A 20,719-nucleotide genomic window follows, 5' to 3' on the forward strand; every position below is an offset into this window, starting at 1 on the left:
CATATACATCTCCCCAGCAAGGTTAAATTCGGAAGCAACTGATTTGGGCACTGTTACAGAATATACAGTTTAGGATGAGGAGTAAAGAGAACAGGTAACGTCAGAGAGGCAAAATGCAGGCACTGAAGCTGGAAGAAGGTGGCCGGGGCTCAGAGGAGCAGCCCCAGAGCTCACCCTGTGCCTGCTGGAGCAGCAGAATATTTACAATTGTAAAAGGCTCAGTGAGAAACACAGAATTCAGCCATATTCCAAATCGTACAGATGATCGTGTCCCCATATGAAAATAGACAGTGCCTTTTGTTTTGCATTAAGCTTTAATACAGAAGTACAATGAGCAGTTAGGTCTTTAAAATCATCACATATGAATTATTAATCTCAAAACATTTCCACCTCATTAAGCCACCTAAGAATGTGGCTAGCAGTGAGGGTACATGTACTAATAATTATCCTTATTATACATTTTAAGAATAACTTCAAATGCATCCTTGATTGAAAGGCTTTCTATAGTTCGTTGAAACACACTTACCTGTGATAGGGACTTAAACCCAATGAAGCAGTAAAACACAAAAGAAAAATATGAATCAATATGAAAGGCTTCTAAACCCTTTTAAAGTCAGTATGTAAATATTAATATCAAGCAATATTTAATTTCAGAAATTTTAGCATAAATAACAGAAGCAACGGGATGCAAAACTGTAAACACCACATTCTCAAGAATGATAAAAAATGCAACAAGTCATTTCTACATCTAATATGATTAATGAGAGATTTAGCTTGTAGAGAATGCCATTTTCTTTAAAAAGAAAAAAAACCAGCTTGAGTATCAAAATGAAATAAAATAAAATGCATGATGAACATTTATATAACTAGATTTTATGTGTTCAATCTAGACGTCCTTAAACATGAAATCTCTTTTCACAGGGAAAATTATTAAAATAATTGTTCAAAGTTCATTGTTGGTAACACCTATGCATTCTCATTTTTTCTTCTAAAACCTTATGAAAAAGGCATGGTAGGAATTATTATACTGATTTAAGGATGAGGAACCAAGGAAGGAAAGTGTTTTTATGAGTTCATGTTGTCAATCCCCGGGTGAACTGAGACTTAGACCTAACTGTGTACACATTCAGAAAATCACTATGACAAATTTTAACATTTAGGCAACTATTTTTTTTCCCAAAGATTTTCACAATATTTTAATTGAAATTTACTTAGCAATTTGATACTTAAAGCACTGTTCAGTGCTCAACAGAGATGACATTTTCAGAGCATTTGGTGCCTCCCACTGATCACTACTTATCCTCCTCCCTACGTGAGCAGGCCACCTCGTGGGACAAATCCCCCTGTTCTCTTCCTTGTCATTATTGGTATAAACATCAAAGAGAGAGAGAGCCGTCACAGATAGCCCTGACATTCAGAGTCTTTTAGAATATGTATTTTTGGATCAATTATAAAATCCTACTTTTAATTATTTATTTTAGGGAATGAGACATGTCTTTTACTTAACTGATTTACTTGTATAGTTTCATAGTATTTTAAAAATGTAATTGATTATTGAATATATGGATAACAAAAATAATACGTAAAATGTAAGTTTTATGTTCGCAAGAAATACATAAAGAACAAACATGACACTTGGGGAATTTTTAAGATTCATGTATCTGACAATTTCCTTATTTCTTTGCTTAAATCTTAATTAGAAATAGGTAAATCTGGTAAGAAACTTGTGAACCTATTGGCAAGATGGTCATCAGTTGTGTAATTAGTCGAGGAATAGGGTACACGTTTAAATGAAACCCATTCCACCCTTGAAAATATAGCTAGGTACAAAATTAATGTAATTTTACATCTGAAAAAGATTAATTATTGCTAGCAATAACAGTTGTCTGCGATGTTATATAGTGGTAAACCAAGTGGTTTCTAAGTTTCTTGAGAGACAACACTATTTACTATCTAAGGTTCACAGGATGCCGAACCCCACATCAGCTCTCTAACGACTTTACTCATATTTGTAAATTCCTAATAAAGATGCATACAATCATAGCCCTCACTTACAATGTGTTATGTTTTTGCTATGAACTAGGAATTTTTAGAAAATCCTTTTCTATCAGGTAGAATTTTTTTACATGGACAAAATTATTCAAGATGCACTGGTCCCTGAGACCTGTGTCTGTAGGTTCATTCTAATAACTTGGATGTGTTGACATTAGTCAAATATTAAGGGATGCGGCACTTCTGTAAAACAGGGTACCTCACTAACTTGACATCCACTAGATCTGTCTGGTTTGAACACAGCTTTCTGATAAAATTACGGCTGGATGTTTTCAAAATCAAGCTGCTTCCTGCACTGTAAGTAATTACCATGTGGACAAATGCAAGAAAATGTGATCCATGCAATAAAAAAGATGATAAAGATTTAGAGCCTCACCTAACACAGCAGTCGGAACAAGTGGATCATTGGGCACTGTAGGAAAACAAAGCTCATGAAGGTATATATTGCTCTAAAGTTGTATTTTAATATCGTTGTTCTTTTAAAAAAGATGTATGCTTTCTTAAGAAATATAACTATTAAATTTTCTCTGATTACTATATCTTGCAAAAGTCAAATTCTTTCTTCCAGCTTGAGTTATCTCTAAGCATCAAGAAAAATGTATCTATAATTATAGTTCAGTATTCTGTTCAATCTAAAAAGCCAGAAGACTCAACTTGACATTATACCCGTAAAGATTATAAAATTAGGGGAAAAGAAACCAGGCATTTTAGATCTATCAAACGTAAGGTATTTAGAAAAGTAATTATCTCATATTCATTCCAAATTAATTTTTTTCCAGTTAACTACGGAAAATAGATTTAATCCTTTCTCTAAGTTCATAAGAGGATATTTATAGTTACACTGCTGAATTCAAACTTCCTAACACAGGTGATAGATAGAAAATTGGGAGAACTGAAATGCTTTGAAACCTGCAAAGGATTAAATATTAAATCAAGTAGTCAGAGAGATGATAAATCTATATTTTTAGCAAAACTTACTTTTGACAATAATAGTATCATATGTCATTCTCTATCATTTATCTTATAGTGAAATAAAAATAAAATAGATCAGAAAGGCCTTATCCATACTGGAATGTAGGAATGCCTCCATTCCAAAATGACTCATATATAGCATTTTTAACTGCTAAATTGGTGCAGATACGTATCATGGGAAATGACAAGCTGCAGATAGGGCCAATAATTACTGAAAAGTTTTACCAAGCTGAACATTTCAGAAAAAATATCACTCTCTGAAAAGACATAACAACATACAACCTGTAAATACTCTGTTTGCAATTTTGTTACTTAAAATGTTTGTCATTTATATAGGAAAAAATACTTTCACAGGTAACTTCTTTCTTTGTTTCCATGTTTTCCACACCGGGATCGATGGCAAATGCTACAAGACCTAAGATCCGCCAGGCCCATGATGAGCCTGATTTGCCTCCCTCACACATCCATTTTACTTAAGGGTTTGAAGAAAGTACGTTAGGTAATTCAGTTTAAATGTAATTAACTTAAAATTAACAGAGGCATTATAGACAAGAACATAAAATTCACGGGAGATGTGAAGATGAACAGTAATATTGATCTCAGATAATTATTCCAATCCTCTGCAGTTAAACACGTTCGTGGGGGATATTTTAAAAGCCCTGCCTTCATACATCAACATCAGGAACTCCTCTGATGGACAAACAGATGCAAGAATTTCACTACATTTTGCAAAGTCCCTAATTCAAGAGCACTTTTGGACTTCACACTAGACACTCAAGAGCATGTAGACGAATCTGTTCCCTAGTAAACTCTGTAGTGTTGACATTCTCTGGAAGTTCATAGTAGACTGTTTTAATGGAGTATTTTAGCCACGACAATAATTCTCATACGGAAGTACTGTTTTCTCTCGATGGCCAAAAGAACTTTACTTTATACAAAGGAAGCTGCTAATGGCAAAATAATTATGCATTCTGAGAGGAACTAATTTGATGTAGGCAATCACATATTTCTAACTTAAAGCATGGACATAGGCTATGGTCTGAAGGGTATATGTTTGAAATATCTTTTATGGTACAGTAATAAAATTTATATAGTTTGGAGTTAAACTAAAGCCTGTATCAACCCTGAAAATAATCCTTATAAATTCCGTAACATCCTCTCTCTTTTCTCTGTCTGCCTCTCCTTTCTTTCTTATTCTCATTATTCAAAAGGCATGTGTAGAATTCAAAGTGAGCTTAACGAGATTCAAAATCACTTATTAAAATTTTAATGAAAAACTTACATCTTGGACTAAAATTATGTTGGTCCATGAAGGTGATGGAAAGAGGATCTTCTGCATGCAAAGTGCTCTGATCAGCGTAACTTCGATCCATGGCGTTCACCATGTGAGTCATCTCCTGCCGGGTGTTCCCCATGGCATCTTTGCGTTTTTTAGCAAGCTTGCTGCCAAGGCAAATACAAAAGGGAATCCTTAATGTGCGTTTTGATGGGGAGCTGACACCAGCAGTAAGCAGTGCAGGTGAGCCCGAGGATGAAGTTACAGACATGGTTCAGAAACCCTAAAAACTGGTTGTCATTTCAGGAATTAAGTTTGCCATTCAAACAGTTACATGTGTTGGTTGCTATCAAACTATTTTGTCAGAGGGACATTTCAGTATTCACACTGTCAACCCAAGCTTCTCCTCATCTCCTGTACCTTATTGTTAAAATAAATACAATACACACTATGTATTAATAAAAGCATTTTAAAAAGGTCCTTACTAGAGGAGTTCAAGGAAAAAACTGAAGCTAGGGCTAAGTTTTGCTTTTCTTTTGGGGTCATTATTCCCTTTGCTTTACTTTTAGAAATTCTTAGAAATAACAGGACTATTTTTTCAAGTTTATTTTACTGTAGCCACCCAATGAAAATAGACCCCCAAGTCTCATTATTCCTCCCTTGTACCATCACTAAGTGAAAAATGCAACAGGTGTAACTTTAACACATTTTGGAAAATATTTATACCTGTAGTCCAAAACCTTCTCTGAAGACTTTTAGCTAGAATAATTCAAATGTGTCTGAATCCATGGGATGAAATTATAAACGGTGTAAAAAGGCATAGAGAGAAATTTTAAAAGTGACATGTAAAGGTACTATTTAAATGATCATCATCTTGGAGTACAGACATGGTTAAATATTTAAAAATGAGTATTAGAACCACAGGGCAAAGTAACCAGTGTACAGAAATGCTTTATAAATGCTGAGAGCACATGAACTAGGGGATTTGGAAATTAGCAGCATTAGAATTACGAGCTACTCAAATGTTAAAATTTTTGTTTCATGTAGCAAGGATGTAAAAGACATTTGGGTTTCTGTGAATGATACACATGAAACATATACAAGGCAAAAAGCAATTAAAGGTATGTAAAACATTTAAATCACGTTGACAATGAGATTTATATATTATAAAAAAGTTCTCTTTTAAAAGCCTGTACTAGGTACATTATGTTACTAAGTTTATGGCAGTAGCTTATGCTGCCTTGGAAATGTTCTTAAATTGTTTTAAGAATACCATTTCCCAGCTGGACCATAAGCTGTTTTCTTCTCATCTTCATTAGTATCTAAACTAGACTAGATGTACTATAAGCACTACAAAGGCTCATTTGATAGATTGAGTTCATGTCCAAAGGCTTTTCCTTTAGAAAATTAATCTCGTGTAGAGGACCCTTCTAATGTAGGCTATTTTTCTCTACAAATTATAGTAGTTGGCTTCAGGGGTACGTAACACACACACACAATACACTGACACAGCAGATCTGACACTGTCTTAAAATAGTCACAATCTAAGATTTAGAAATGGAGATAGTTTTATTTTTTTAAAAAGGAAGAATAACAATCACAGTGTTAGTTATGCGAAAACAATGACAAAACTACAACAAGAACTACCCCCACCACCGTTAGCTACCACCACATCATCACTGCCATTAGCATCATTTATTAGCAATATTTGCTTTATACATTGAAAGAGTATCTCTTTTCCTTGGCCTGGGGGTAAAAATCTCGTACCACGTATAAATTTCAGACAGGTAATAAAAACGAGTGCTGCTGCCAGTAGCCAGAAGCCATCAGGAAAGAATAATGACCGTGAAGAACTGGAGAGCAATTTGGGGGCTACTAGCTTATGTGACTACGGGCATTGGATCTCAGTGTTCAATTTCTGATTTACATTTCTTTTTTAAAGATAAGCCATGAACCTGACTGTTTATATTAATTTTCTTGATTATTTCCAAGTGGTTTTGGTTTTTGCAACAGTGTATGGGCCTAATTAAACATCATCAGGTCATAATTAGCCTACAGACTTCTGCTTTCCAAGCATTGGTCTAGGACCCAGGGGTATGTTTCTAACCTGCGGCCTCTGTTCTATATGCTGATTTTGTGCCACGGACCCTTTGTTTTTGCTAATCAGCTTTCGTTAGTGTTTGTGTATTTAATATGTAGCCCAAGACAACTCTTACTCTTCCAATGTGCAGCAGAGAAAAAAAGTTTGGACACTCCTGGCTAGGCCATCATACAGGATGTTTGTTCTTTAACCTACAATGTTCTTTTGCCTCTAAAATCTGGCTGATGCCCTCGGTTCTGCATTCATTAGAGAAGCTTTGTCTGACTGAGACCATGGGTCTCAGGTTCGAGTTCATGACTAGGTGTTTCCTATAGCACCACGTTCTCCCCCGTAATAACATTCATCACACATCATTGCAAGTATCTTTTTGTTTCCTCCACTGTGTGCTCCATGAAGGATCATCTGTATATTTTTGGCACTTGGAGCAATGCCTGGCACACAGCGGGCACTCAATAAATACTTGTTGAATAGATAAATTAGGCCTGTTATAGGCTTGGCACTTTTCATTTGTTAACTCAATTCTCAGATCAATCCACTGAAAAAAGTATAAGAGCTCTAATTGTATAGATAAGTTCATTGAGACCCAGAGGAGTTAAGTAACTTGCCCAAGGTTATTTGTCTAATACGCAATAAAGAATGGCCTGGTTCCAAAGCCTAAGCTCTTATACTGTATCTAACTGCTTACATTATTTTTTAATTGCCACATTAGAAAGTGTGCTATAATATAGAGCACTACTATCTGGCAGTAAAACGTGAGTTGGTATACATTTTAGGAGAATATGAATATAGCACAAATATTTTGCCACTTGTGAATTTTAAAACAGCAAGAAAATGGTTTAAGAAATAATTTCCAATCTTCATTTCTTGGGCATGAAGAAAGAATGAATTCATTTCTCAAAAAATGTGAGATTGAATTGGATAAAAACAGCACTCCCTGAAATTTAGATTCAAAATAATGCTAACACTTTGAAGATGGGCCATTCGAAATAAGAAGAAAAAGTGAGTTTAAACCTTGATGCTTCACTTTAAAATGTGTATCATTTGTATGTCTTTCATGACTGGGGAAAAACAAAGAGTAATGAATTTGTCAAGTGCGTGACAAGTTGAAGTTTTTAAGTAATGAAGGACTTTTACTTTTCTGATTTATATACATAGATTACTTGAAAAATAATGGGGGAATATAGCCTTTATTAAAATCTGCCAGCTGTGATTATCAGCTTTGTTCTTATACCTTAATCCTCACAGCAACCTGTGAGGTAGGCTTTCATTCAGATTCTTACAAAACAAAGAAAAATTAACATAAGTGTTAAGTGTTTTGATTAAAAACCGATAGTTACTATGACAATACCAATGAATGTTATCTCAAGAATTATATTTGGTTTTAAGTTCTACTCTAATTTATTTCTACTTTTACTTAAAAAAATCCTCTAATTCAGAGTAGATTTACTAGGTATGTTTCAGTAGCCTTTAAAAGCATATTTTTATGACACTCTTTCTAGTTATGATTTAAAATGTCAATAGGCCTGAGTTTTACCAAAACATTGGCATAACCCATTATCTTGTCTGGAACTCAGAAATGTTATCCATCTACCAGAAAGGGAATTCCATTCTAATATTAGAGGTACACTGATGGTTAATGGAGCTTACTGACTCTCATAATTAAATACTTATTGATTCCAGTATGTCTGTGCGTTGTCTCCCCCCAGCAACTGGCATCATAATGTGTTCTTCAGGACGGTTAAGCAATTCATTTTGCAACTACTTGAGTTTGACAGATGTGTAAATGATTTTCATTATCAAGGCAGCCAACAGCATAAACTTCTGCAGGTGGATGTATGGGTGGGCCATAAAGGGGGAAAGTGCTCCATCATTGTATGAAATTGTACAGTTAATTACCTCTGGCTTCATCCAACATGATTTAAAAGGATATTATGATTCATCACAGCAAGCTAGAAGCACTGTTAGTTTACACCTGCTTCTTTTAACAGATTTTAGGAAGCCAAACATTTACAATACTTAAAATTTGGGGAGGATTGTAATAGTCATGGAGACTCCTAAAGTTCTGTTGTAAAGCTAGCTTAAATTTAACCTAGCGATTTAACTGCTGGGGGATATATGTTCCCAACACAATCAATTTCAATCTTTAAGCATTGAAAGGTGGTGGAGCCAATATTGGTCAAAGAAAGTCCAAGCATGTTTTGTTGTCTCGTTCCTTTGGTCCTGGTTTACCAAAATGACTCAGGAAATAGAATGGACAGTCCTCTCCATCCTTCTCCAAATAAGCCCAAGACTAAGATGAGTCATAGACTCTGGAAGAGAAAAAGAGTTACGGGATACCTATGTTTGTCCCTAAGTAGGTTGACAAAAGATTTATTTGGCTTTGGTTTTCGATAACTATGTCCTATTTAAGTTATAATAAACTCATTATTTTCTCTAAAACTGAAAAAAAAATTATTGCTGCATCATTATTTTTTCACTTATTTAGTTTTTTCCCCCCAAAGCACACTGATTGCCTTAACAAAAAAAGGTGTTCTGAAGTTATAACCCATCCTAGATTCCTAGAAAAATGACAGAGACGTTATGACATACAAATTGGACCTGATTTGCTTCCTATGAAGGCATTTTGAGTGTTCTTCTATAAACACATCACAGGGCTCACTTTGTCCATCGTCGTGGTGCTACGTAAAGACAGAGATTTGTGACTTACACCCACTATCTCTACTTTACCAGATGAGTGAAGTGTGCCATATTGCTAAGAGAATTACAGGTCTGACTTCAGTAAATAAATGATGATTTTGGCTGTAGACTACAGCAACTTATGGAAAATTGTAAATAAAAATTAAAAGTAGCTGAACATACAGAAATACAATATCCCTTTTAAAAAAGATTAGCAAAATAGGTAAGGAAGTTTACGGTTTTAGAGTCTGGAAAAATAGTTTTTGCATAACACCAAACTTGTCAAAATTCTGTTTTGTTTTTGAAAAGGGATACTGCATCTTGAACACATGTAAAGTTGTACATCACCCATTTTCTACTTACAGGTAGTAGGAGTAAGAATAGTAGCTCCTCCTGGCAAGCAAATCACAGACAGTGGAAAAAGAGAAGCAATGGTGAATGAAAAGCGTGACTCTGTCACATTCAATAAAGCAGAAAATGTGCGTTAAAAAATAAAATGAAATAAAATAAAATTCATGTTTTCTTTTTTTTTGCTTTGCATTTCAGTTTGCTCATGCATTGTTAGATTTCTTTCGCCATGCAATTAAACAGACAGATATGCAGTAAAAAAATAAAATTTAATATACATAATTTGGAAAAAATAACATGCTGACATTTCTCTTATTGCCAAAAAATTGAAAAATTAAATGGATTGTGTATTTTTCAACATGCAGTTAAGCATAATATCATCCATTACCATCTAAGTATGTGACAGATGGAACAGCTGTGCATAGAACTTGTGTACTATATAGCCTATTTTTATTTAGATGCAAACATAAGGATCCATTATGTTAATATATCATATATGCAGAATAATACCCAAATTTTTATAAACAAGTTACTGTATTTTAATGGTACACGGGTGTATATATTTGTGAATATACATGTGCACCGTACACTATATATACACAAAGATATTTCTACAGTAGATGCATGTGAACGTGATCGCATACACAGACATTTACTGTAACGAAACATAATTTCAAATTTATGTTTGGAATTATTGATGTGTTCGCGCTGTGCATGTGAAATATAATACATAGTCAATGGATAAAAATGGCATACATTTGGAAAGAATTCAACAGCGATCAAATTAAAAGAAGATGACATTGCGTTTTGAAAGATGCAATATCCCTTTTCTTAGCCTAAAAACTTACTTTATATGTACCCTTCGCTGTAAAACTTTACTCAGTTGAATTCTAAACCATTCTTTTACAACACAACCAAAAATACAAGGAACTGTTTTTAACAGAAGAAATATACATGTACCTATGTATATTCATCTCAGTGAGGGATCAAATTTTGAGAAGTTTAATAACTTATCACCGAAATGCAGACAATAAATAAGATGCTAAAGTAACCCGATTTTCTAGTATTTAATATAAATATTACATATGAACTGTATTATATGCTAAAGGTTTTAAGCTAAACTTGATAACACCCAATGCAATACTGTTACAATTCATATTTATGCTTTTTGTATGTATAATAAATATATTGTGATTAAAGCATATGTGATACATGGGTGACATACACTACCTGTAAGCCAAAGTCATTACAAACTTGCTTAGGTTAGCAGGGGCTCCAGTAACATAGATATATTATGTATCAGAAGGTAACATACCTAACTGTGGAACTTTACCTATCTATAAAATTGCAACTTTCCCAAGTCATAGGGGTGATGGTGAGGAAGAGAAGCAAAAGCCCTTGTATACTTTCCATCTAAGACAACCAATTAAAGCATACGTATGCAAATTCAATTGTTAAATACTTTAATAGAGAGGCTCATCCATCTAGTCCTTTACGATATGAACCAGGAAAAGAATTTGTTACATTATTTGATTTCAGAGTGCTGTCAGAGCGTTTGACCTCTCCAAAGTCTTGCTTAGTGATGGTTTTAGCATGCTTTAGGAAATTTATTTTTTCAATATTCCTAAAACAGAGAGCCATGGATAAGGGAGGGATAGCAAAAGAAGTGTGTTCAAATAAATGACAAATAAAACTGATACATTGAACCCAACTGTAACTGAGTGAGGACATAATCAGAAGCCACTTTCATGCTCATATCCAATGTTTGAAGTGACTGGAATAATTTTAACAGTGAAGCAACATTTGGGGAGCTTTACTTTCTAAATTGCCTTGTTAACTCTCCAAATACAAATTTAAACTACACAGAGACAGAAGATCTAAAGATTACACTTGATGGTTTTTTTAATTGGCAAGTTTTTATTACTAAAATGTGTAGATCTTTTTGCCTTACGTAGGATGGATTTTCCAATCACAGAGGGAGACAACAGCAAGAGAAAGCACTATTGGGGGAAAGCACGTATGTAGCTAATTTAACACAAAACACTATAATGCATACCTAATGTTTCTAATGCAGATGTGTCTTCTCCAACATATATATCTCCAAGGGGATAATTGTAAAGAGGCAATATATTAAAATAAACTCTGATGGAATCATTAAAACATGTAGTATGAGTCTTATCTATAATGTTAATGCTTTATTTCAAGTACAAAATGATTATAATAATATCTTATATGATTTAATGTAATATAAGCAGCATTAGTTATTGTATTATGCAATAGAATTCATAAATTACAACCATTTCTATACAACAAACTATTTTAGAACTGTATTCTGCATGTAAAGATTGTTTGAAAAAGTCCTTCCAAAGTGAAGCATTACCCGAATTACATGATTGAAAAGATTAGAGTGTTCTATTAGTTATTAGTCAGATAATGCCTCATAGATTATGACATTTTACAGAACGGATGAGCTCATATAATAAAAACTGTACATATTATAAAAACTGTATATATTTGAAATGTTTTTCAGCAGGAATATACTTTATTCCCCCAGAGTTCAGTTCAAATTCTAGCAGGTCTTAGTATCGTCATATAATTCCAGAAGATGGCGATATTGGTTGATATCGTATAAAAGATTAATGTTCAATTAAAAAAATTTACTCTCCATTTTCAAAGGCTGAAATTTTAAGTCTGTGAATATTTAATACACAATTTTACTAACTACTGTTTATATTTTTCTCATACCTTCTTTGTAGCCAGGATTTAGAAAAATACAGAATAAGAGAACAAAATACTTCATAGTATCAAGAATCAAAATAAATTCTATTTTGCCATTCTTAATGATAACACTTCAAATATAAATGAATATCTCAAGTATGTTTCATTTGAAAATTTAAATTCTTACATTAATTTCAATGTAATTGCATAAACTTCAGAAAAGTTATAGCTAAACTTAAACCACAAATAACAAAATGAAATTAAAAAAATATGTGCGATAGACTCAGATGCTGGCAACATAGTTAAAATTCTTCTTATTGTTTATCCTACTTTAAAAGAACTTGGGGGAAAATATTTAAACTAGTGACACAAATGGTAAGTGAGTGGGACAGGACACCATCAGGTCTTACCTCTTCTTCACAACTAACACGACCACCAGGAGCAGGAGGATGAACACCAGGATCCCAGCACTAATGCCGGCTATTTTCACCACTCTGTCTGTCTGTTTGGCAGGATCTGGGATCACCTCTGGTTCTTCTGTTGCTGCTGCTAAACAAATCAAAAAAATAAGTTACTGAAAGTAGCTAATTATTACAGAAAAAAAATTCTTCCTTGGTGAAAATTACTACAAAAGGACAACTTCTTTTATGGTATTTGAATAAAAATAACCTGAAAATTAAATAAAGCAGCATGCTAAAGCACAGCTCAACATATAGGGTCAAGTTAACAAGCTTTCAATCTTTTTGTTTTTTTGAGGCGGAGTCTTACTTTGTCACCCTCAGCAGAGTGCTGTTATGTCACAGCTCACAGAAACCTCAGACGCCTGGGCTCAAGCGATGCTTCCTGAGTACCTGGGACTACATTAGGCACCCACCACAATGCCTGCCTATTTTTTTTTTTAAAGAGCGGGGTCTCAGGTGGCACCTGTAGCTCAAAGGAGTCAAAAACTGCAAAAAAAAAAAAAGAAAAAAAAAGATGGTGGGGGGTGTCTCACTCTAGCTCAGGCTGGTCTTGAACTCCTGATTATAGGTAATCCATTTGCCTTGGCCTCCCAGAGTGCTGGGATTGCAGGCGTGAGACACTGCGCCCAGCCAGAAACAAGAGTTCTGAATAGAGGTTTTGTTAGCACAAAAAACAAACAAAAATACAGAAATAAGTATCAAAGGAACAGTCAACAGTTTTTCTCTAAAAGCTTTTAAACACAAGAACACAAGATTTTTAGCAAATAGTACAGTGGAAAGAGGGCATCAGATTTAGAGGTTCATGTGTTTATCAGTAAACACTTCTCGACTCAAATACAAGGTGCTCTGCTTGGTGCTTTAAGTCAGTCAGTGTCACCGACATTTGTCAGGAACAAAATGGGTTAGGTTAAATAAATGCAGAGTCTCACTGCTGGAGACATGAGCTTATGACTTAACATGTAAGATTTTAGATGAATAGCTGGTTTGGCAGAAGAAAAGAATAAGCAAAGAAAAACAGATAGAGCAAGGAATATTTCTTATACTCATACACCATAAAAACCCAGATAAGAAACTTGAGAAACAGAACTTTGAGAAGACGATCAGTTTTAACAAAATTCTCTATAGGTCCTCATTTCATTTCTTTCTCAAAACCACTCTCACGCCCATGTACGCAGTTAAAATTATACACTTTAATTGAAAAAATAAGACCCAGTTACTCTCTGAAGGCATGTTCCTTTTACCTCATTTACCTTAAAAACTGGCAAGGTAAAAAAAAACCTTGAGACTTAGAGAGGTAAGGATGGATTATAAATTGCACAAGGATAGAGAAAAAAAATCTAATACATCTGTCTTTTAACACATCATTTCTCAGTGTTTCCAGATATACAGCCTCCCCTGTTCAGAATCTGAGCTTATTCTTAGGATTAGGCTCATCTGGGAAACTGCCCTAAACCACCCCAAACAGGGCCTTTGGGGTCAAAGCATGGTCAAAAGATGGTCCAGTGAACAGAGACACAAACAAATCTCTAACTCTAACTTTGTACCTTTCCAATGGACAATTTGTTAATTCTCTTTAAAAAATTATCCATTTTTCTACCTTCCAATCCTTTCCTCTCTGGTTTCTCTTCTCAGCCACTTTTTCCCCCCTCAACCTCATTTCTATATATCTAAGTATCCGCTCCAGTTTTCCCACCAGGCAAAAGGGGACTGATAAGGTTGCTAAGTTGTTTTTTTTTTTTTTTTTCCCAAGTAAGAAATCTGAAAGAACAAATATACCCAAATACTAGTATCATTTCAAAAAAGGGTATCTCAGTCAGTGGGGAAGATAACAGCTTGAAAAAAAGTGGTACAACACAGTTAACTTTGTAAAACAATTCACTCTGTCTTAATTTATCTTACTTCAAATTGCATAGGTTAAAACTTTCCCAAGGACTAGTTTTGGTAACCATTACTCTCAAGCAGAAAAAGCAAGTGTTTAGCTTGTTTTCTTTTCTTTTTCTTTCTTTCTTTCTTTTTTTTTTCTGGTGAGCAAAAGGAGTTTCCCTTTCTGACTCGACACTTTCCATATATCCTAGTTGCAAGGAACTTCCAACCTCATAATTGTGAATAGAGGTAGCGTAAAGCTTTCAAACTACTTTATGGTTCAATTTATGAAAACATGTAGTAAGTATGTTAGAGAGCTCTTCCTTCCCAGAGGCAACTTTAGAAATATATTCCTATATCTCCATCTATGTATGTGCATAAATCTATCTATGCATACACACAGATACAGATATAAATACTGGAAACAGGTGGAGTATATTCCAAACTACAATATAAAATCCAAAAAGAACACAGTCATAGTAATTCTCAAATTAGATTGGTTTGACACAGATACTGTTTCAAACAGGAAGAGAAACAAAATGTTTGAAGTAGAAATCCCTAGGAAAAACTTTATGCAACAAATCTTCATTATTCATTAATTAAAGTCTAATCTCATCAGATTCTACATTACACTTGGCTTTCAGAGGATAAAAATAATAATCCTTTGATAATTTTCGGACATATCTGACTTACAGAATTAAATCTTTCTGAAAATTCTCTGGAAGATCAGTTCTTATTTAACGAGGTCAGTATTTTTAACACAGCATTTTAATTCCATAAAAGATATGCTCTTAAGGAATAATTTTGTAAATACCTTATGCCATAAGTAATGTGTGTCATATTTTATAAAAATCTCCAGGACTGCTAACCCCCAAAAGAAGCAGATAATAGATATAGGTACAAATTCATTACAAGGTATGAACAGCAGCGTTAATACCACCTGGGCTTCATAACTAAATAATAAAACTCAAATAAAGGTGATGCATAAACAATTTCGAAGTCAGAGGATGAAATTTTTAAGGTCTCATAAATAATATGGATTTACTAATGAATTCTCTAAACATATTTCTAGAATTAAAAAGAAAATCTAAAAATATATTTTTGAACAGAGACTCTGATGAAGGTGGATTCAGAGTGCAAGTGCATTGAAACTTTCATAATCTATTATGCAAACCAGTGAAATTACTTCCAAACAGGGGTCTTCAACCCATGGCTCAGAAAACAGAACTCCCCTAAAGAAAAATTACAGATGAAGGAAGATTTTTCAATGAAGAGTGGACAGATGACTCCTTTTTTTCAAGACAAATTGTAAGACCTTCTGCTTAATTTGTAGGGAATTTGGGTAAGTTTTCAAAGATCGTAATTTGAAAAGGCTTTTAATGCAAAAACATGTTACCACGTTCAATGCCAGTGAAGGACAGTGCCCTAGGGACAAAACAGTGGAAACGAAAACAAGTCTATTAGCAGTTTTTTAAAAAAGTTCCAATTCAGATGGAGTCCATTGTAAAAGCTAGTTATGTGGTAGCATATTTAACAGCAAAAAAAAAAAAAAAAAAAATTAAAATCATTGACTGATAGTGAATTTATTAAGCAATGTATGAGAAGTGTGGCACATATAATTTGCCCTGAAAAAGAAGGGGGGGTGGAATTTCTAAAATCAGTTTGTCTCACCAGACACTACTCAGAATAATTGATGAAATCGGAAAAATCAAAAGAAGTTCGGAGAAGAAAGCTGCTAATTCCAGATTTTCTGCTTTGGTGATGAATGACAAAATTGAAGGTACAAATATGGCTCAACCTGACATTTTTATTAGAGGTATTGATGACAAATATAATGTCATTGAAGAATTGGGTTCTTTGCTGACATTAGAAAACATAAGTAAGAGATTTACACGAAGCAGTAAAAAATAGGTTACAAAGCGATTTTCTTTGTCCATTGTCAACACGCCTGATAAAGTTCCTGACGGTGCCCCGCCATGGTGGGTAAAAGAGAGGGACTTGTAAAATCAACAGAAGCCAATGAAACCGCCACCCCAAACTCACATTTGAGGAAGTATCACGGCACAGTATATCAAGAAAATGTACACATGGAAGCTTGAACAGTGAATAACATCATGCAAATCGTCATCAAGATGGTACATTTCACAAGGGCCAAGAGACTCAATCATTGCCAATTCCAGGAATTCCTGGAAATTACTTGACTTTTACTTTTCAGAAGTTACATAGCTAATGGCCTGATGTTGAAAGGATTTTATCATTTTTGACATGTTATCAAGCCGTTTATGGTATCAAAAAACAAATTTGTGCCAGAACTTGACAGTGAAAACTGGCTTACAAATTTAGTATTGTTAGTGGATTTAACAGCTCAATTAAATGAGTTAAACATGCGACTTCAAGATGAGACCCAACTTACCAATCCTGTCATCACAGGATTCCAAATTAAATTGAAATTATGGCAAGTTTAAATTAAGGTAATCCATTTTGTGTATTTCAACACATTGGCCAAACTGAGTCCTGTGAACAGTGGAAATGTACAGCCTTGCTTCTGGATTTGATAGAAGAATTTGAAAACAGATTTCAAGATTTGTGGGAAAATAATATGTTGGTGTAGTTGAGACTCCATTTTCAGTCAACGCAAATATGTTATTACCTGATAATTTTCAAATGGAATGCACACAGCTGTCCTCTGACATTCAATTTAAAAATCTGATCACGTCTCTTTACTGGACTTCTATCGGTCTGATCTTGACCCAGAGATAAATAACACTTGCTTCACAATCACGCCTTACTTGTACCATTACTTTTTGGTGGCACCTAAATTGGTGAATAACTATATTTTCAAGGATGAAGTACATGAAGAGTAAAATTAGAACCAAAATAGCTGATGAGTCTCTTGAAAACTCACTGAGACTTGCAGCTACTTCCTGGGAACCAGATATTGATGCAGTAGTTTCTCAAATACGATGTCAAATATCCCACTAGTTTTATGTTGCCTATGTTTCTTTGACTTTCATAATAAAAAATATCAACTCCCCAAAGGTACTTATGACTTAAGTACCTTTTCTATAGCAGTGATCGCAAACTTGGACCTGCTCAACAATTTTAAGACTCTCTGAATCAGCTTGTGCATAATTAGGATTATTATGCAAAGATTTTTTTTGCTTTTCTCTGATTGTGGATATCAAAAAAATTATGCCTGGAACTTTATTTTTCCTCATCAGCTTTTGTTAGTATTTGTGTATTTAATGTGTGGCCCAAGACGACTCCTCTTCTTCCTGTGTGGTCCAGATAAGCTAAAAGTTCGAATTCTTGAAAGTTTGGCTTTCAAACAAAAGTCCACATGTCTTTGTTAAGGCGAGACTTCAGTTCACATTTATCAGCCCATTCCAACTTAGTTGAGTTGGGTAAGGGAGGGTGCTTGTTTGTCATGATTACAATTCTGCAAAAAGTTGTTCATTAATCTTCAATGTAATTGTTAAACTTGAGTCTGAAGGCTAATCGAATTTTCTGAGTACATGTGCTTTGGTGGTCACTTCCCCTTGACTGGGAATCTTCCTCAAAGGCTTTAGCTGTGACATTCATCATTAGTAGTAGTATTACTACTAAGGTACTTTTTTTTTTTTTTTTTTACTAAATATGTCTGTATAAATTGATTATTTTGAATACTTTAATCACATGTATTTTTCTAAGTTATTGGTCTCCGAGAACCAAGGAACACAAATATCCTATTTAAAATCATTCAAGCTTAGAAGATTCATTAATGGAAATACAAGCGGTAGCCCTTAACTGAACATTTTCCATTTTCTTCAAAGAGAACGCAAAGTTATTACAGTGACAGCACCCCTGAGTTCTGTTTATAATTTATGCATACACACAAGATAATGTGCAATGCCGTTTCAAAAATGCTTTCCTTTGCTATAAATCTTTACCTTTTTTTATCTTCCAGAGAACATTCAAAGAATCCCCAGTGTCTCAAGCCAAGAGTACCATAATTCTGTGCACAGTGAGAAAAAAACTGAGGCAGAATTTCATTTTTTTATTGAGCAAATTTATAAGATGTATTTTTTTGGGGGGGGAGCAACAACGGCTAAGTTAACTTTATAAATTGTGTCTTGCTCCCACTACTTAAAAATGAAATAATTTTACGGTCATAGAAATTTATCTAAAAAATTAAAGCTATTTTCATAGTGGAGAGTATACAGAATCATCCCCCCACTGTCCCGATGGACATTAAAGATGGAAGCCTCTAAGTACAACATCTTAGGTGACGTTACAGCATCTGCAGAGACATCATCATCACTCAAATTCACTTGCGCTTTCTCCCTTTCTTACTTAGGGATTTGAAAAGCTGTTCGCTCAAGTCACCATCGTTTCTACAAACTGCACAAGCAGGTGGGCATGGTGGCTCATGCCTGTAATCCCAGTGCCATGGGAGGCCAAGGGGAGAGGATCACTTGAACCTAGGAGTGTGAGACCAGCCTGGCAACACAGCAAAACCCTGCCTCTACCCCTGCCCCCTCCCCCCCAAAAAAAAAGAAAAAGAAAAAGGAAAACATCCACAAGCAGGTTTATGTCTCCCAACTCTAATAAACCACTATCACCAATGTCCTAATGACACTGCATTCAATGTGCATTTTTCCCATTTGATTGTTTGTGACCTCTTAATAGCACGTGACATTTCTGTCCATTACTTCCCCTTGCAACACTCTTCACAGGGCTTCCATCTCTTGGGCATCTCCTGGTTTGTTTAGGACTCTGGCCTTTCTGCTCCAGATCTCCTTTGTGAGCCCCTCCTTGTTCGTCAATCCTTTAAAAACAGGCCCCTTTGACTTTATACCTTTACATCACTTCAGGCATGCTGACAATTGATCGCTCTCATACATCTCTGACCAGAAGCTCCAGCCTGAACTCCTGACCCATGCAGTCACGTGATTATGATTTCCTCCCTCCAATGTCCCATAGTCCCCTCAAACACACGACTCCAAACCTGGGCTCACAGTCTTATTTCACACCAGTTCCTCTTCAAGTATATCCCCTTTCAGTAAATGGCACAGCTCTCTGCACAACTCTTTCCCCATCCTCTTCAGGGTAGAAACTTGAGCATCATTCTTGAATCCTCCATGCTTCCCTTACTGCTAGGATTAAGAATAACTAATCCCAATTGGCATGCTTTTGGGAGAAAGGGAATATTCTTAAATAATAAAGATGGGAGATAAGGCAAAAACTGGAATTATCCTGGACAAACAGGGATGCATGGTCACCTTACTCTCTTTATCATACAGTTGGTTACAAAGCACCACTACTTCCTAGGTGTCTCTGATCTCTACTTCTCCTCATCCTCACTGCTGCTGCCTTAACTCAGGGCACTATCGGCTCAGCGGTCCCTCTGTGCTTTCTTCCTATTCCACATCAAAGCTCACATCATAGCACGCAGCAGTTCTAGGGCTTGATTATATCGTGTTGCACCACTTGTTCGCGCGTTCCCACTTCAGTTAGGGTAAGGTCCATAAAAGCACAAACCACGTTTATTTTGCTCACCATTGAACTTCTAGTAGGATCTGGCAAGGATCAACATTACAAAAAAAGTAATTAGTAAATAAATGAAAGCATGACCTTAAGCTTGCCTAAGGCAGGTTGTATTGGCATATAGAAAATCCACCCTCTTCTTAAAAAACATAAAGATACTCTTGATTAAGTATATATCTTACTGTTTTGGACATTAGCATAAGGAGGACACAGTGCATGCATTTCTGAGTTTTCTCTGGAAATTTCATGCCCCCGTGCTAGCCATTCCTTCAGAGGCCTAATTATTCTGTCTGCCACCACCTATCACCAAACCAAAGTACAGGAAAATTCCTATGTCCTGGAAAGCACAAACGATTTGAGCCGCAAGACCCTGATTTGATTTTCAGTTCCTTTCCTTACTTACTGCGTAACAACGAGCGAGTTAGTGTCTCTTAGAGTTAATACATTTATCTATAAAATAAAAATAATAACATCGTCTATATCATGTAGCTCTTAGAAATATCAAGTGACATTGAGACCTGAGAGGGTTTCATGAACTGAAATGCTTATAATAGGAGAAGTAGCAATAGATGCTGCTGCCTGGTAGATGCTGGTTTTTTTAATCCATCCGATAAAAATGAAAAACTATGAATAGAGGAACTGACACTACTGAAAAACAGCTTTTAACAAATCTTAGCAGTGTATTATATAAATACATAATGATGGGTTTTGTAAAGCACGTGTTAT

The 20,719-nt window shown here is 35.0% G+C and overlaps 1 protein-coding gene across 2 annotated transcripts in view; it reads right to left on the reverse strand.

The window, feature by feature from the left end:
* The window catches only part of PTPRK (protein tyrosine phosphatase, receptor type K), a 548,103-nt gene that overhangs the window by 31,488 nt on the left and 495,896 nt on the right, over positions 1-20,719 (reverse strand). Inside the window, exons 14-15 of one of the 2 annotated variants that reach the window (XM_003781656.3) lie at positions 12,554-12,692; positions 4,307-4,467 (exon numbers count right to left, since the gene is read on the reverse strand). In XM_003781656.3, the coding sequence (XP_003781704.1) occupies positions 4,307-4,467; positions 12,554-12,692 (300 nt within the window). The remainder of the gene's footprint in view (positions 1-4,306; positions 4,468-12,553; positions 12,693-20,719) is intronic. The other variant, XM_012806133.1, reaches the window with a different exon arrangement.

This window comes from Otolemur garnettii, unplaced genomic scaffold (assembly GCF_000181295.1).
Source record: "Otolemur garnettii isolate 467f Iridium unplaced genomic scaffold, OtoGar3 scaffold00002, whole genome shotgun sequence".
In the NCBI taxonomy this organism is placed as follows: domain Eukaryota; kingdom Metazoa; phylum Chordata; class Mammalia; order Primates; family Galagidae; genus Otolemur; species Otolemur garnettii.